This window comes from Aedes albopictus, chromosome 2 (genome assembly GCF_035046485.1).
Source record: "Aedes albopictus strain Foshan chromosome 2, AalbF5, whole genome shotgun sequence".
In the NCBI taxonomy this organism is placed as follows: domain Eukaryota; kingdom Metazoa; phylum Arthropoda; class Insecta; order Diptera; family Culicidae; genus Aedes; species Aedes albopictus.
In genome coordinates, this window is record NC_085137.1 from 325,295,174 (window position 1) to 325,313,713 (window position 18,540).

The following is an 18,540-nucleotide window of genomic DNA, read 5'->3' on the forward strand; positions in this document are numbered from 1 at the left end:
CATATACATTTTGTCCATACATTTTGAAATTTGTATGTTTGGTCGTGTATGAGAAACATAGCATCAATTTGAGCAAGTTAGTCATTCGTTTGGCCAGGTTCGCCCAACCGATTTAGTAGTGTGTAGGTAGGCTTGTACACGCAATATGCAGTGGGGCGTTTCATTATTATTTTTAATGTAGCCAACAGAAAAGTGGGCGTGTAAGTGTTATTCATTGAATCGATTTGCTTCGTTCGCTTGATCTAGGCAATTTATGGCACTATTGACCATCATCGAGAGACGTTTATAAAGTGTTTATTTTATTAGAATCTGCTGCATTAGATCCGGCTCAGCAAGTCCACCCAGGTGATGTTGGATCGTTCTACTCCTTAAAAACGGTCTGACTAGTGCATAGCGGAGTTGTTTCAGCTTCAAATACTGCATCATCCAATGCGGTGACAACCGACACGGTTGTTAAATGTCATCAACTTCAAGTGCACCCAAGTCGAGCGACATTCGGTTGTTTTCCTTAAATCGGACTCAAACGATTTAATGGCGATCCAGTTTATGACCGCGAAATTAATCCTCGGTTAAGTTTAAGGAAAAGGTTGGAATGATGTCACTTCACGATCAAGTTCAAAAGAGACTGTGGAATATGTTTTTCCTTGAAATGAACTTACTAGATAATCAGTTATTGAACAGATAAGTAACGTCGAAGTATTTTAAATAGGCAAGAAATTTCAAAATTAATCACATTAAAATATGTGCAGAATTTGTAAATGTTTTCAAATAGCCTACAACACCAGTTATCAATCAATGTATACCAGTCGAAGCCAAAGTGAACTACTACGGCAAACATTGACCGCACTGCCTTACGCAAAAATACTGGTAGAATGGCTAGATCTGTCTGGAAAGTAATCTCTAATCTTGATTTCATTCGATTTGCTCAACTGGCGCCGCGCTGGCCATTGAAATACCTCCTCTAGGCGATCACCTAGTGAGATTTAAATGTACGGTGGAAGGATACGCATTTGCTGATTCGCAGGTGCTAATTTTAATTGTGGCATACGAAGTGCGATCGATCAAAGATTTATGGTAATCGCGGTCTATCATGCTCGAGAGTGCTGAAAAAAAATACGCGTTTTAATTTGAATGTCATTCAAACGAAGAATTGTGCTTTGTGGCAGCACTGGCACTGGCAAGAAAGTTTAACTAATTTATTTTAACTGTGGTTAGAGGTGTGCGCCGATTTGAATTCTGTCGGCGGCGGCGTTTTGCACTTTTTTGGCCAGCGGCGGCGGCGTGTTCGGCGTGACGCCGAGTGAATTTTCGGCGGCGGCGGCGGCGGCGTGAAACGGCGTGGTCATAATTTTGAAATTTTTGTTAATTCCGTTAATCAATGTCAGTGTTTTATTTTTTAGTTACTCATCATTTTGAAGATGCAGTGACATGTTTATAGTTACGGTTTAGTTATTCTTTTTTTATTTCTAAATGTTTTTTTGAAAATTTATTGAAATAATTGTTATGGTGAATCAGCTACCCATAAAATTGACCAGAATGACCTTCTAAAGGAATTCCCGGTAGAAATTCAAGAGGAATTCCCGGTGGAATTTCTAGAGGAATTTGCGAATAAACTCTTTAAGGAATTCCCGGAGGAACTCGTAGAGGCATTCCTCTAGGTACACCTAGAGGATTTCCCGGGTGAACTTCTAAACGAATTTCCAAAAGAGCATCTAAAAAAAATCCCTGATGAACTCTTAGAGGAACGTTTGGGGAAACTCCTGGAAGAATTCCGGAAACAAATCTTAGAAGAACTCTTAGCGAAATAGCCGGACGAACTCTTAAAGGAATTTCCGGAGGAATTCTTAGGGGAATTACCGGTGGAACTCATAGAAGAATTCTCGGAAGAAATTCCGGGCATTCCTTGTGCAACTCCCACAAATATTTTTAGAGCAAATAGTAAAGGTATTACCAGAGGAATTTTCGGGGGACCTCGTAGAGAAATTTCCGAAGAAATTAGAAAAAAAATTCAAGGAGGAACTCGTAGAGAAATTACCAGAGGTATTCATAGATGAGTTCTCGGATGAACTCTTAATGGATTTCCCGGAAGAATTTCTTGAAGAATTCCCAGCCGGATTTCTAGAGCAACTCCTCATGGAACTCCTAAAAGAATTCCCAAGAAATTCGTGAAGAAATTCCCGGAAGAACTCGTAGATGCACTCAGATACTTCTAGGGAAATTCCTGGGAGAACTCCTAGAAGAACGTTCAGGGAAATTCTTAAAGGACTTCTCGAAGGAATCTTCTGGCATACCCAGTGCAAGTTCTAGTAAAAACTTATATAGCAACTCGTAGTAAAATTGCCTGGGGAACTTCTTCCCGGTGAAACTCGCAAAGGTGTTTCCGGAGATATTCGAACTCCCGGAAGCACTTCTAGACGAATTCCCGGAAGAACTTTTAGAGAAAGTCACGGTGAAACTCTTGGTGTAATTCTCGGAAAAAAAATAATGAGGAATCCCCAAAGGAACTTGGAAGGGAAGGAATTCCTGGAAGAATTCCTAGAGGAAACCCTAGAGAAACTCCCACAGGAACTTCTAGAGGAATGTTCGGAGAATGTTCTATGAGAATTTCCGGGCGAACTCTTGAAGAAACTCCTGGAAAAATTCCAGAAGGAACTGCTACAGAACTTGCCGGTAGAACTCCCGGAAGAATTCCCAGATGGGCTCCTAGAGGAATTACAAGAGAAACTCCTAGAGGAATTATCGGAGGAAACCATGGAGGAAACTTCTGGTATTTCCAGTGCAATTTCTATGAACTCTTAAAGGGATTCCCGTAGAAATTCGTTAAGGTGAAACATCAAGAAATCCCATTGCAATTTTGCATACAAACTTAAGAGGCACAAATTTGACGAACGAAGCATCGAACCAATCCGCACTTGATTATCCTGGCTTTGCTCGCTTGCAAGAAGCGGCAGCTTTTTCAAATCGAGCACATTTGTTCACGAAGTTTTAAGATTTGTGCTCTTGAAAACGTGAGTAAGGGTTCAAGTCGGCCATTGTGGCAGCCATATTGGTATTCTTTGAAGTTTCTCCTTAACCCTCTAATACCCAAATTTTTGATTTTGATCTAAATATCATTTTTCGTCATCTAAAATCGATTTAAACATGTTTTGGAAGATGATTCTTTTTTCGTGAATTTCAGTTTTTGATTTTTCTAATTTTTATTTTTGAACATCCCACACTTTAATATTTTTCCTGGAAGCCAATTTGGGGAATGGATTTTTTGAGATGAAAACATTTTGAGATTTTATGATTATTGTTGAAATATTATTATTTTAAATTTTTTTCACACAAAATTTTATTTTCCGTGTATTCGATTCGCTTAAACTATTAAACAAGGATAGAATGATTTGGGAAAAATTTAAAATATGTTAATTGTAGCGATTCAATATAAAATAAACAATGACTTCTAAAACGTGACTAATACATTAATTTTTCAATGATTTTAAGAACATGTAAATACGCTTCAAAATACACCAAAAACAATTTTGAGATATACAGAACAGTCCTAAATATCAGCCAAAAATATAAAAAAAATGATTTTCCACGAAACAAAAATTACAAAAATGCCCAAACTATACCCCGTCTAAAGGCGGTATTGGGTATTAGAGGGTTAAGGAAGTCCCGGTTGAACTCGTTGAAGAACTCGTGGAGGAATTCCCGGAAGTGCTCCTAGAGAAATTGTGTGTGTATTTGATTTTGAAGAGCAGCTTTAACCTAGTGGTCTGTGGAGCGGACCTGGTGTGATGGTTAGAACACTTGACTATCACGCCGAGAACCTGAGATCGAATCCCACTCCCGAAAGACTCGCAAAATGTGAGTTCTTCCTTCGGAAGGGAAGTAAAGCGTGGGTCCCGAGATGAACTAGCCTAGGTTTTAGCCCTCGTTAATACAGATATAAAAAAAAACCTAGTGGTCATTCGTCCTTCTGTCCTCGAGGAATTGTCGGATGATCTCCTAAAGGAATTTCCAGGAAAAACTTCTAGACTTCTAGATGAATTCCTGAAGGATCTCCTAAAAGAATACCCGGAGTAACACTTAGAGGAGTTTCTAGAGAAAGTACTACAAAAAGTCTCAGTGAAACTTCTGTAGCAATGCTCGAAGAAACTCCTAGAGGATGTCTCGGAGGAAACCCTCAGATTTCCCGAAGGACCGTCTAGAGTTCCCGGAGGAACTCTTAGCGGAATGCTTTGCGAAACTGCTGGAAGAATCCTCTAAAGAGTTGCTGGAGAAATTCCATCTTTTCTGGAGATGAACACGACAGCAACATTTTTTTTTTTCAGAATCACCAGCATTTTCTCCAATCTTCGGAATTCCTAGATTCTTTTTCCAGCCATCAGTTATCTTCAGGAACCCCCGATATCTTTGTAAACTCGTTTTAATTCAATGGACAAACTCTTTCACTTTTTAAGAACTGTTATAAATTTGTACCAAAAAAATGGACCACCGCTGAAAACGACCTTACAAATGCTATCTATGCAGATTTCAGTGGTTGAAATATTATAATGAAATAAATCAATAATTAAATTTATCAATGCGTTTTTGAGATTGGCGTAGAAAATAGGAGTTCGGCGGCGTAAGCGGCGGCGCGCCGAAAAATAATCGGCGGCGGCGGCGTGAACCGAAAATCGGCGGCGGCGCCGGCGTGGCGCGGCGGCGCACACCTCTAACTGTGGTACGCCGGAGAATTTTGCTTACATGGTGAGTTTGTCCGTCAGGAACTATCGAAGTCCAAACATAATATCTTAAAAATCTAAATGAATCCAAACATGGTATCTTAAAAATTTATGTAATTTCATTAAACATATTTAATAAATTGTTATGTTTTTGATAAAAAGTCTTAACTTTCAAAGTATAGAAACATAATTTGAAAAGGATATTCCATGTAGTAAAATCAAAGGTACATGCTCGAAAAAAATCAAGATTTTGACGACGTGACAGGTCATTCGAAAATTTGTAACGTTTCACCACGTTTCACTCTCCCACAGAATGTATGAATGGTGACACACATCTGGTGCATAGCATGTGCCTACACAATCGCTTCCAACGATCAATGGTTCCCCTTCGATCCTTGCTATCCGGTCGACACGGTCGCCATGAATGGAGCGGGAAGAAAGAAGAAGCAAACAGAAGCACAACGTACAGCGAGCGGCAGCAGCAGCGGCGCGCGCGATCGCAACATGACTCGATAGCGATCGCAATAAATTAATAATGACATTACAAGGTATTTAATTAGACGTTGACACTTGGTTCCATTATTTTGGTGGTGCCGCTGAGCGTTGGGACACGCAGGCGGTATAAGAGTCGACAGTTCAAATATAGGTAGGTACCCATTGGAGGTCTCTAATTGGAGCGAATTATGACGAGGACAGTTGACGTACAAGCGCCATTCAATGTGTCATATAATGCTGAAAAGAAGCAAACTTCAATGAACTTTTCGAAAAGCGAAAGGACGAAGGACATTTAATTGAAATAGGCTCGCTTGGAATTCAGTCGCTTATAAAAGTTGTATTTGAATAGGGATTAATGTTGGCACGAATGGAATGCACGCTAAGTGATTTTCTGCTTCCAGTTTTTGAGTGCATAACAAAATGATCCTCGAACTATGTATATTAAGTACTTACCTTACTTTAGGCGCTGTCCATAAACTACGTAGACTCACTCATCTCTGATCCCCCTTCTCCCTCGTAGACTTTTCGGGAGAACCCGCATACCCGAAACGGTGTAGATACTGTCGGAAGCAACCATGGCCTGTAAGGACCTGTGTCAGGTGGAATGTAACTTCCCCATGGCGCCTATCAATCCAACTTTCTACCCTCGGTATCAACCTATGGGTCCACCTTCCTTTGGTGGAACTGTCCCACGCGCGCTGCCATTTGACCATAGAGGCCATCCTGGCAGTGCTGCGTATGCCTCTTGTGCCGCGCATTTCGAAGCACTCCATGTCCTCACTGATAAGAATGCTGATAGGCACCATACAAGTAATGACGCAGAGAGCGTCGTGTGACACGGTACGGTACGCGCTCGCAACCCGCAGGCACATCAGCCTGTAAGTACTTTCCAGCTTCCGTCGGTGGCATTCAGTACTTAGCGCGGTGCCCCACGCCGGGCCGCCATACCTAAGTATGGACGTACCAACACTAGGCAGAAGCTTGCGCTTACTGGCGTACACCGCAGAGCTATTGGACATCATCCGGGACAGTGCCGCAATAGCTGTGGAGGCTCTTTTACAGGCATAGTCGACGTGGCTACCGATGGTAAGCTTATCGTCGATCATCACGCCCAAGTGTTTGACGGAGCGCTTTGACAGGATAGTGCACTCTCGTCCACTGATCTCCGTCTGCTGCTCCGACTTCCGGTTGTTAACAACCGTCACCTCTGTCTTGTGGTGAGCCAGCTCCAGTTTCCTGGACCGCATCCACGCCTCCACAGCCTTGATCGAATGGTTGGTAGTCAACTTTACCTCCTCAATCATTTCACCGTAGACTTCGAGCGTAATGTCGTCGGCAAATCCGACAATCACCACTCCTACTGGGTACTCTAACCTCAACACCTCGTCGTACATGACATTCCATAACACCGGACCCAGGATGGAACCTTGCGGGACTACTGAGGTTATGTGAAAGCACTTCCGACCCACCTCCGTGTCGTAGACTAGGACGCCATTCTGAAAATAGCTTCCGAGAATCTTGTACAAGTACTCCGGTATCCCCAGACGCAAGAGCGCATCGGCAATAGCAGCCCAGCTGGCGCTATTAAACGCATTCCTTACATCCAGAGTCACTACCGCGCAGAAGCGAATTCCCCTCCTCTTAGGCTCGAGTGCTTTCTCGGTGGACCTCCCATTCCGGAAGCCATACTGGTTGCTCGAAAGACCATTTACGCCCTCAGTGATCCTCAACATTCTATTGAGGATGATCTTTTTGAGTACCTCCTCCGCCGTGTCAATCAAGCATATTGGTCTATATGCCGACGGGTCTTCGGGTGGTTTCCCCGCCTTCGGAATTAGAATAGGCTCTGCCTCTTCCATACTACGAGAAAACTCCCTCGTCCAGGGATTTCTACATAGCAGACCTGAATATCTCGGGAGCCTCTGCAATAGCTACTTTTAAGGCCAGGTGATTTGTTCACTCCGGCTTTCTTGAAGGCCGAGCACCTTGAACCACCCGTTGGATGCCTGTTGCTCACGGATTTTCCGAGACAGATCAGACAAATGGGTGGAAACGTGCCTCCTTATGCCTTATGACCTTCAACGCCGCATCTCCTACACAGTATGTTCCTGTCAGGGCCTTTTTAGTCCCATGACTTGTGTCCTGGTTCCAGATACCTGAAATAAACTTCCAGTGGCTCGTGGAACGTCAGATGGCATCATCCTACCTTGATCCTACCTACTTTAACGGATTTTTTTTGCGTCCGCCACAGGTAGCTGAACCAAAGCTGCCTGTGTCCCTGCCGGCCCCTTCCGCAGCCTAACGGCTGCAGCGGCCCCCTTACACCTCGTACTGTTGCCGCAGTGCCGTGACGAGCTCTTCCATTTCGGTGACCTCGTCTAGGTTTTTCACCTTCAGAGTCGCCTCTTGTGTGAGAGCCCTCATCTCTACCCCTTTGCCTAGGACCTCTTCCACCAAACTTTTGTAGACGGCGTCCTTGCGCTCCTTATCGCGTACGAGTACGTCTGATACTGCGCATGTCGGCTCCCAGATTTACAAGCTTAGCGTCGCTTCGCATCGCCTTCAAGACAGAAATACTTCGACTGTTCGGTCTTGATGGTAAGCGTGTCGCCTTTCTCGCACTTGGCACCTACTCTTTTACGCCTTGGTTTGACGTCCCTAGCTTCCTCGACCTGCGGCTTTATCTTCTTCTCCCGCTCGACTTTTGTTCAAGGGGGTTCTCCCCTTGGTTCGCCCTACTCTGTGGTTGCTGAAAACCTAACAACGGTCGCAACTCCTTGTTCTCATCATTCCGGGAAGGGCCAGCCTTTCCGGGGCCACCTTACCCAGCTTGCCGGCAAAACGGCCGACCTTCGGGGTTAGTATCCTTTTTGCCATTCGGGCACCGCAAGACAACTCTACACCTGATGGCTGCCTCACCACACCTTTTGGACTACCTGTGAAAGCAAAGGCCTCTGTCTGGGTGGACTTCGTAACCTTTACTTTCACCGGTTCCACCACTGCTGCAGTCTTCACGAGTCTCGCGTGATCCTGCTTGACATTATCCATCGAATTACCAAGTCGCAACAGGGCCGTTTTCAGGTCCTTACTAATGTTGGACTTCGTGGACGCAAAGTCGATGATCTTGCCAAGCTGCTGCTTAGTCACCTCGATTGCGTGTAGTCCTTCTCTTTTCTGGTTGATGGCCCTCAATAACTGTGAGATATAAGATGTACTGAACAAAGCTGTGATAAAGAGAATGATCACAGCAGGCGATATAGCGCATTTGAATGTGAAGCGAACTGTCAAGCAGACAATGTTAGCATCCCTGCTTGCGTAGCAACAACTCCAGGCGTCACCCAACCGCGTTCACTCTTGCCACTTGCGAACCAACGTCAGCCTGGGTAAGTTGTGTGTGCTGTACGTGAGGGGTGATTCCTTCCCAGAGAAATCCTAAACTCCACATTGGCGAATTCCTGCCAGTTTTTGACGTTGAATAACGTCCTTCGGCAACATATAGGGGTGTAACTTCAGAAAACCGAAAATTTGAGCATGTAACGAAAAGTGGTTAGATTTTGACCGCTAATAACTTTGCCATTTATTGATGGATTTTCAAAATTTTTGCATGAATTGATCACAAATTTATCTACGCATCGAACGTATCTAAGGTTACTATTGATTTTCAACAACAAACTATTGAAAATTTGAGAAAAGTGAACCCATGTTTTATCCAGCCAATTACGATCGAGCGCAGTTTTGGACTTTTCCGTCGAGCGCCTGGCAGTATAAAAGCTATTTCTTCTTCCCCTCTTCCTTCATTCTTCATCAACACCTCGAGGGGAACGCATCGGCAGAGAGCTGTGCAGTTTGCTCCGTTTGCGTTTTCCTTTAGTGTTCTTTGGCATGCCGAGCGCGATGGTCGGTGCCTCTTCGCGTGCGGCAGTTCGTTTACCAGATCAGAGACGGAGGAGCACAGCTCGGTTAACATTTTCGCTCAGCATTCTCTTCTCACAGCACATTCTCACGTTGTCGACCGCGCTAGACGGACGGACGCACCGACGACAACCGAGCAGCAGCGGCGGTAGTGGAATAATTTATCATTTCCCCAGTTCGGAAGCGGATGGGCGCCGACGACATGGCAGCAACGCGGTTTGGTTTTGTGAAATCAAAATTAAACAGCCCTGATTAGGGCTACAATTCTAAATTCCACGTAAGAGTTGATTCGAATTCCTGCAAACATTTTGAAACCTACTTCGAGAGCACCGCCAGCAACCTAGAAGCAGCCGTGGCTCATTCGCATTTTCCCAGTGCGGTAGCGGATGGGCATGGCAACAACTGGGGATATTTTACCTGCTTGATGTAGAATATATTCTAAATTCAAGATACGGTAACAAAAGCCTAAACTTATGCGCGCATCATAAATCTGCTTGAAATTTCTACAACTTTGAAAAATGGCAGGTTTGCTGGAAAATGAAAACTGTTAACCAGCGTTGCCAAATTTCAATAAGAATTTTAGAATTTCAAATATCTGTAATCTTTAGAAATTGTCATTCCTTACTAAACATTATAATATTGGTTAATCCTAAGCCTACATACTGATTTGGAAATGGCTAGTAATAATCATTTTAGTATATTTTAATACTCCGCTATAATAAATAATTGCAGATAAATTTGTATGGCATCGTTGAATTTTACTCTCCTCACATTTAACCAATCATGTTCGAGAGGGGAAGCCAGGCGATTGTGCCGTATAAAAGCAAACTGCTTCTTCTCATCTTCCATCATTCTTTCTTGACCCCTCGAGGGGATCGCATCGAAGGAGAGCTAGCCAGTTTCTCCGTTTGCGTTTTCCATCAGTATGCTTTGGCAAGCCGAGCGCGGTGGTTGCCGGCTGTTACGCTCTCCTTCGCATCGTTGTACGCGGCGCCAGTGGAGCAATCAGCCAGATCAAACTGGTGCGCGGCCACAACGAAGGCTTTCTTTTGTCCCGAGTTTGCGCAGCATCTCCATCGCAAAACCCCATCGGAGTCAACGCCACCGATGCCGTTTTGGATTTGGATGGCTACTGATTTCCATCTCATGCAAAAATTGAACACTTCTATGCCCATTTTTGCCACACAATCTAGAAGAAAACTGAACGATATCTAAAAATTATTAGTTATTTGATTAAGTATTGGTAAATTTAGTTCACCATCAGCAAAAGCTTGATGATTTGCATTTTTGAATGATCTGTTGGATTGCATAGGTTTTAATTCTTATAAAATGAACGGTTACCAAGACAATCCTGTTATAGGTAAAGATTATTAAATAGTTTTGACAAATTCGTTTATGAAAATATGTTAAAACCAACTACTACGCCGGTCAAGTCTTGTAGCGTTTATTCAAAATTTCAAAAACCTGCAAAAGCAGAGATATTGTGCGATAGGATCTGAAATCTGCATCAATCTGGCGTCAAACACGGCTCCAGCAACAACTCAAAGATGATTATTCGAGGATTTGACATTTCCTCGAAATGTGAGGTATGAAACCTAGAGATGCTATGCGGTGCTTCCTCCACCATCGACCGATGCTGACAGTATTTATGAGTTAACCATGTAGTTTGTCGGATAAACTTTGATTATCTACTAAGAATTATTGCATGATGGTGAAGTCGAGTCAAGTACAAGACACTGAAGATGAACTTACAGTTGAGGTTGAAATACGTATCTGTCAAAGTATGCAAATTCTTAGTGGAATTAAAAGGAACAGTACTTAACCCTATTGTCTTTTTATTCAATAATTGCATATTTTTCAAAACAGTAACACCAACCGATTCCAACCAATCTTCTGAGCTTGTTCCACAAACCTTCATCGGCATCAAGATGCATGACATGGCGACAAATCAATCTTCATTAACAACAAGATTGACCTATCACCATCTCCAATCAAACCAACAGTTCTTTTCAGGGCCACCGAAAATTCCGCTCAAGGATTAACTATCGAATTCATAGGGTCCGTTCAAATATTACGCAACACTGAGGGGGAGGGAGGTCTCGAGCTGTGTTACGCTTCATACAAAATTTCAAAATATCCCATATAGAAGTTGTTACGTGCGGGAGGGAGGGGGTCGAAAACTGCCAAATTTTGCATTACGTAATATATGAATGAACCCATATAACATACTCCACTATCAATCGCCGTCTACAATAAAACTAAACCAAATCAAAATTTCGCATCACAGTCTTTATCAATGTTAATTACAGCATTCAATAATCGAAACTAATTTATAAACGGACGTTATTCAACGTCAGACTTGCGGTCGTGTCTAGTATACAACCCCTCCAACTTTTTCGTTCAATTGCGAAAAAAATCGAACCAATTTATTATTTTGCTGGGAGGAATCACTCTTTAACTTGCATGCGAAAGTGAGAAAATTACGACAACACAAAAAAAGTGAAAAATGTGGTGTGATATTCATCGTGGGCTCCGGATGGTGCATGCTTCCGGATGATTTTTTATGCTTGGACAATTATCGAGGAAGAAATAAAACACGAGAAAAATAAACCAGCAGCAGAAACTGGTAAGGAAAAGCTATAGTGATTCTGTTATTTTGTGCTTACAGCGTGTTGTTTGCCGTGTGGGGAAACCTCCGGCAATGTCCGCTGCCGAAAAGCAAGGTTAGAAAGATCCTGTTGTTTTGCATCGTGCAAATGTCGGATCGAATGCTTACAGCGTGTTGTTTGCCGTGGGGGAAAACCTCCGGCAATATCCGCTGCCGAAAAGCAAGCTTAGAAAGATCCTGTTGTTTTGCATCGTGCAAATGTCGGATTGGAAGCTTACAGCATGTTGTTTGCCGTGGAGGGAGAATCCCGACAATGTCCGCTGACGAAAAGCTAGGTTAGAAAGATCCTGCTGTTTTGCATCGTGCAAATGTCGGATCGGAAGCTTACAGCATGTTGTTTGCCGTAGAGGGACAGTCCCGGCAATGTCCGCTGACGAAAAGCTTGGTTAGCAAGATCGCGTTGTTTTCTTTCGTGCAAATGTCGGATCTGAAGCTTACATCGTGTTGTTTGTCGTTTGTCGTACGCAAAAAAAAAAAAATATTTGAAAAATCCCGTAATTTTGGTTCGTGCCAATGTGGGATCGAATGGTTACAATATATCGTTTATCAAAGGTGTCGTCAATGTCGGCTAGCCAAAAGAAGGATTATGTTGTTGCCAAGGTTGTTGCAGTTTGTTTTCTGTGGCTAGTGTTTCAATGAATGACAATGCTTTATTCTCTTTATCCATAGATAGATCTATAGATTATATATAATGTATTTTATCAGATATCTCGAATTTAAACAACGGAGCAATGGGATTAATTCGGGTATAAGATTGAATAAAGACTCAAAGAGCAAGATTTTTTTTTCAGAACCACCCAGTACCAAAGCGATAATTTTCTTAAATATTACAAGTATAGAGCCTTGCATTACAAACAAAACATCAACAAAATCACATATGATTTTTAAGCATTGCCCTCGAAACTATTTTGAGAGCAAGGACGGCTGTATCGAGCGACCCCGAACGAGAGGAAAAGAGAGAGAGAGAGAGAGATAATGATTACGTCACTGTGCAAGCTACCATTGCTCGTCGGAAAACATCATTCCTACAATTAAAGGCTCCCCCAAATCGACGCGACTCTTTTCCAGCGACACGACTTTTTGTCGCTATGTTTTTGTCGCGAAATTGCTGCGCACTGATTCCACACTGCAACGACGTCGTCGCAGGCGACAAGCGACAGTGCAGCGATTTTTGTACTTGTCGCCGGTGTGTCGCGGCGCTGGTCGCTGCATGCACAGTTTTCGTCGCTGTCGCGGGGCGACTAAGTTTTGTTTGTGACTAGTTTTCGCGTTGGTGTAGATGGTTGATGCGATGCATTTATCGCTGTAGTCGTTGAGAAAAATCGCGGCGATAAAAAATCGTGTCGCCGGAAAAGTCGCCTTGGTTTGGGGGAGCCTTAAGTACTAAAATGTTCGATCTTTTTGGAAAACAAAGTAGCAGCAGCATAGTCAGAATGGTACCTCACAATGAAAACTGTATTCGGCAGCCATGGCAGCAGCTGCAACGTATGTGACGATGTAATATAACAGTTAATTATGTTGAATGGTTGTAAGTAAATACTCCAAATTGAGATACGGAAATTCAATTTTATGTTAAAAATGTGTAAAACTTCTTTAGAGTAGAAGAAGGATGTGAGATATAAGATGTACTGAATAAAGCTGTGATAAAGAGAATGATCACAGCAGGCGATATAGCGCATTTGAATGTGAAGCGAACTGTCAAGCAGACAATGTTAGCATCCCTGCTTGCGTAGCAACAACTCCAGGCGTCACCCAACCGCGTTCACTCTTGCCACTTGCGAACTAACGTCAGCCTGGGTAAGTTGTGTGTGCTGCACGTGAGGGGTGATTCCTTCCCAGAGAAATTCTAAACTCCACAATAACCACGCTCCGTCCAGTATCTGTGTGGATGACATGGGCCTTTGGAACTGTAGCAGAGTCCGCCGGATATGTAGGACTGCGACTATTGAACATCTGCTGAGGCCTGCTTTGGCGAGCATGAACAGATATAGACGAATAATTATTAAATTGAAAATACCATTTGTAAAACACGCTGAATAGACAATGAATAAAACAGAATAAAACCAAATTTAAAAAAAAATCTATGTAAAGACAAACAAATTAATTAATGAATTGAGAAAAGTTGATGGCATAACAGGCAACATTTTTTTCATTCGGCTAGCTTTCCGGTCTTCTTAGTACGCTAAATTGTCAAAACAGCGACGCTTTCGTATACCTTGCAACGCATATTACGGCTTTGCACTTAGGTAGGTAGGGGGGGTGGGGGTAAGACGGACCGGGTGGGTAAGACGGACCACTGACTAGTTCTGTCACTCAAGAGCTGAAATTTGACATTCTTTCTAGATTAACTGTATCTTCTTATCAGTTAATGATTATTGAACCACTCCATGAAAGAATAAATATGTCAAAAGTGTAAAAAATAAACCATTATTTACCTAGCTTCACGCTTTTGTGATGGGATCTAACTTTGGGGCGTCAATAAATAAGCTTTTTCAACATTAATTTGCTAAGCTTTGGCATTTTATTTTGAGTTTTCCAGTTGTTTTAAACTGTTCCGTCCTATACACAACGAGATTCAGGTTAATTTCATGGATTATGAATAACGGTGGTGGAATTAATATTTTGCGTTGTGTGGGGGTAAGACGGCCCGCCTTGAGGGTGGGTAAGACGGACAGTGTTAGGGTTACTCTGATAGTGCCATGAGAAACGCATTAAAACCCACACATTGTTCACACAGGAGTACAAAAATGATTGTGGATGCCGTGTAAAGCATTTCATATTGATTTTTTGTTAAAAAATTCAATATAATAGAGTTTTTATTGTTAGATCATTTTGAACTTCGTAAAATTACCAGAGCATTGCATACTTTTAGGCGTTTATCAGTGTATGGAGGTTTCCAATTTACAAAATAGTTTTTAATTTGCAACAACACGTTTCGCTAAGGGATTCAAAGCCAAATTTAGATTCTACTATGATTGGTCTACCGATTATAAACGGCCATAATCATCATGCAACACAATTAATGGCGTATTAGCTAATTTTCCAAACCTGTCCATCTTACCCACCCTACCGGTCCGTCTTACCCACACTGTTGAAAAACATACATTTGGAGTACACTTTTTAATTATCACAAAAGTCATGGAAAATCTAATTTTATTGCTAAGTCGGCTTGCAGACTGAAAAGTACCTTAGTTGAAGTAAATAGTATGGAGATAAAATTTTACTTATCGTATTGTTTACACTGTCAAAATAGAGTGTTTCCTAAACATGTCCGTCTTACCCCCACCCCCCCCTACGTTACGATTGATCTTCGGTCGTGACTCATTATCAACTATCCTGCATTCCGCTGTTTAGCAGTTACCATAACAGTTATGTGAACTCGAGTGGCAGCTGATCGACGAGTGCTGATATGGAAAAATAGCCCTATCTAGTGGAGTTGCGTAATGTGTGGTGGCCCTACTTACGTATTCCGGTGCATATGCATACAGTGCATCCTTGACGGCTTTCACCACTGGCGGCGGACCCAGTATCGATAGATATGCGAGAAATAGTGCCTGAAAGCAATGAAAAAAAAAATGAAAACAAGTCGCTGATTAGTCCCGTACAATCCAAATGCGTCTAAAAATGTGTACAATCACGAGCCGGATGCGCACTTATCGCCCGCGAATCGAAGTGTTTCTGCGTTTGCGCCCCGCCACAAAGGTGACAATCAGTCGCAATTTTCCTAATGAAAATGTGTAATTAGCCTGCAGACCGTTGGTAATGAATGTGATTTCTCATAACGACTTGCTAATAACCGATTCGATCTCTGATTATGCCATTAGAACTGTCGCAATTGGCATGTTTGGCGAGTGGCAGAGCAAGCGCGGTATAATTATTTCAAAGTGATTAGGTCACCAGGATTTGCTTTGTACTCGACCGCCCAAACAGCAGCATCGAAGCGTAAGAGATGTCTCGTCAACGGTTCACAGATAGGTACAGATTTCGAAGGGTCAAAGAAGGCATTTCGATTAGATTGGACTCTAATTAAGTTAAACTGCCCCGGGACTGCACCGAAGGGTGCGTTGTGATTTATGTGGACATGTCCGTGAGAACCGACCATGAATGGCAGGGAATGCCAAACTGCGTGAGCTCGTGTGGCCTCAGCGCTGGGGAGTGGACAACATTAGGGCGATCCAAGGGGCGATCCATTCTTGCATGAAGAATCTGGATATGAATATCTACCCCATGAAAATACCTATACGAACAAAAATGGAATCAAGTACGGAATGGTGTTTGAATGTCACGATTTGGCTGGAAAACAGATCAACGGATTGACATAATTCATCTTTGAAGCATTCGTGGAGCCTCGTGAACGTGTGGTTAGGAACATCAAACATGAGGGTAAGGTTTAAGTCCCGCTACGGACGATAACTCTTTTTGAGAAATGATGCTCTCTCTGGTGCATGCTTGTCCGTTGTCGAGTTCCATTTAGTCTATTCAGCCGCTCACTGGAGATGACATACGTGTCTTTTATTTAGATTATTTTTTTATTTTTATTGATTTAATTGACCAAACATATTGAACTTCTTAACTAAAATCCACAAGAACTTTTATGTTGTCTCCAATAGATTACTTGGAAATTTATGTTGGCGTTTATTGTCTTTTTCGAGTAAGATTGGGTCACCCTAAACCTCATGTTTCAAAATTAGCCCTGCAGGAATGTTATTGATGATTTATTGGCACTCGAGACGCCATGATCCAATTAAAATGCACAAACTTAGCGGCACACGCATACCGCTCTGATGTCAGCGCGAACTCCGTGTGAACTACCATGTTCATAAATTTATTAATTTACTTCTAAAAATGCCACGCTTGGTACTTTTTCTTCTAATCGACAGTCGAAGTCAAAGCCCCTTGCAGTGAGGGCCCCATTGTGTGGGGAGTGTGCGCTGTAGAATGCACATTTGCGGTCATCACGCATGCAACTAGGGGGCAATCAAAATCCATTGACAGTTTGATAAACGCAATAAAAGTGCAACTGCGTGGTGCGTTGCGTTGCGTTGGGTTATAACCAGGGAGCAACGCTTGGATCCAATCCAAAAAAGGTTGTCCATCTGAGGTGCGGGAACGTTCGCCAGACCATGAATCGAGTTGGCACTCAACATGAATCGCAAGACGTTGAACGGGGGGCACCAGCTGTGCCACTTATAGGACAAGTAAGGAACCGATAAGGATTTTTAGACTAATAATCTTGAATCGGTACTCATGCCTGGAGGCCATACGCAAACGTGACCAACGCAACGCAATACAGTTGACTTGGAGAAGTGAAGTAGTCCACTGTGGTGAGGTGCGCTGCGTATGCATTCCGGATGCAAAACGAATAATAATTTACATTTATGGTGGTTATAAATGATGCCGCCATTGCTGAGTTAGTTGGAAAGTTAAAGTACAAGCAGTGGGGTGACACAGCTGTCAAACTCGGTACATCGCCGCTCTACCCATCATCGTTTTTGGTACGGCGCGTTTTGGTACCCACTTTCAGGTCGCTTTACCCTCACTTGCTCCTGATTTTCGGGTGTGTGGCTCGTGTGTTGCTAGTGCTTATTTCGGAAATTACACATTTCAAACTAAATCGTTGTTTTTGATGATTGTTTCTCTTTCTTTATCACTTTGCACGATATTATGTGTAGCAGCGAAGCAGTGTCGAAGTTTCCAGCACATTTATTCCATGAATTAAGCAATCAAAACAAAAACATTGGACGCCATGTTGAATCGAATGTTGGGTTGATGATTCTGGCCCTTCGTCAATAAATTTGAAAACACAGAGTGCTTCGTGTGACACTAGGGTGGGGCTAAATTCCAAAAAAAAAATCTATCCTATATATGATTTCCCAAGTAGAAAATGATCTACTAGTCGAAATAAGTGAGCTGTACAAAAATGAGCGATTTCGGTTGATATTTAGGGGTGGCGCAAAGGGTTCAAGTAATATTTTTGCTAGAACAAACTTTCAAAAAACATTTCAAATATAATTTTCAAACTTATTTTTTCTAGATTATATCTAGAACCCAATTGGGCCAAATTTGTGCTCAAAATTGCGATATCTCCACTGGTTTCCGAGATATTAACAAAAATGCCATATTTTTGTATCCAACCCAAAAAATACTAAAAAACTACATTTTTTTCAAATGTCTCAGAAACCAGTAGAGATATCGCAATTTTAGCCTAGGAATATTAAGTTTGAAAATTAAATTTGAAATGTTTTTGAAAGTTTGTTCTAGCAAAAATTTCATTTGAACCCTTTACGCCACCCCTAAATATCAACCGAAATCGCTAATTTTTGTACAGCTCACTTATCTCAACTAGTAGATCACTTTCCACTTGGGAAATCATATATCGGAGAGATTTTTTGAAATTAGCCCCACCCTAGTGTGACACCGTAAAGTACGCACCATTATTAGGAACATTGACCTATAGGGCTCTGCATGAAATTCTCTCCTTCTCTTTCACTCTTACAGAAATTTTGTAAACAACAAGGCCAAGAAACGTCAAAATCCCATACAAAATCAAAACAATGCAGTGCCCTATACGTACTTTCTTGTTTATAGCGGTAGCTGTCTGTAGGCAACGCGTCGTTCTCCAAGCCGGGTCATACATACAGGGGTGGCCAAAATATTTGGGATAGGCTACTTTTTTTTTCTCTCAAAAAAGTTCAACAAGCTGTAGCTTTTCATAGAGTGCACCAAAGATTCTCAAATTTTGACTGTTTGTCA

The 18,540-nt window shown here is 42.3% G+C and overlaps 1 protein-coding gene across 1 annotated transcript in view; it reads right to left on the minus strand.

The window, feature by feature from the left end:
* The window catches only part of LOC109404371 (uncharacterized), a 78,269-nt gene that overhangs the window by 21,107 nt on the left and 38,622 nt on the right, over positions 1 to 18,540 (minus strand). Inside the window, exon 2 of the mRNA XM_029879898.2 lies at positions 15,252 to 15,341. Within this exon, the coding sequence (XP_029735758.1) occupies positions 15,252 to 15,341 (90 nt within the window). The remainder of the gene's footprint in view (positions 1 to 15,251; positions 15,342 to 18,540) is intronic.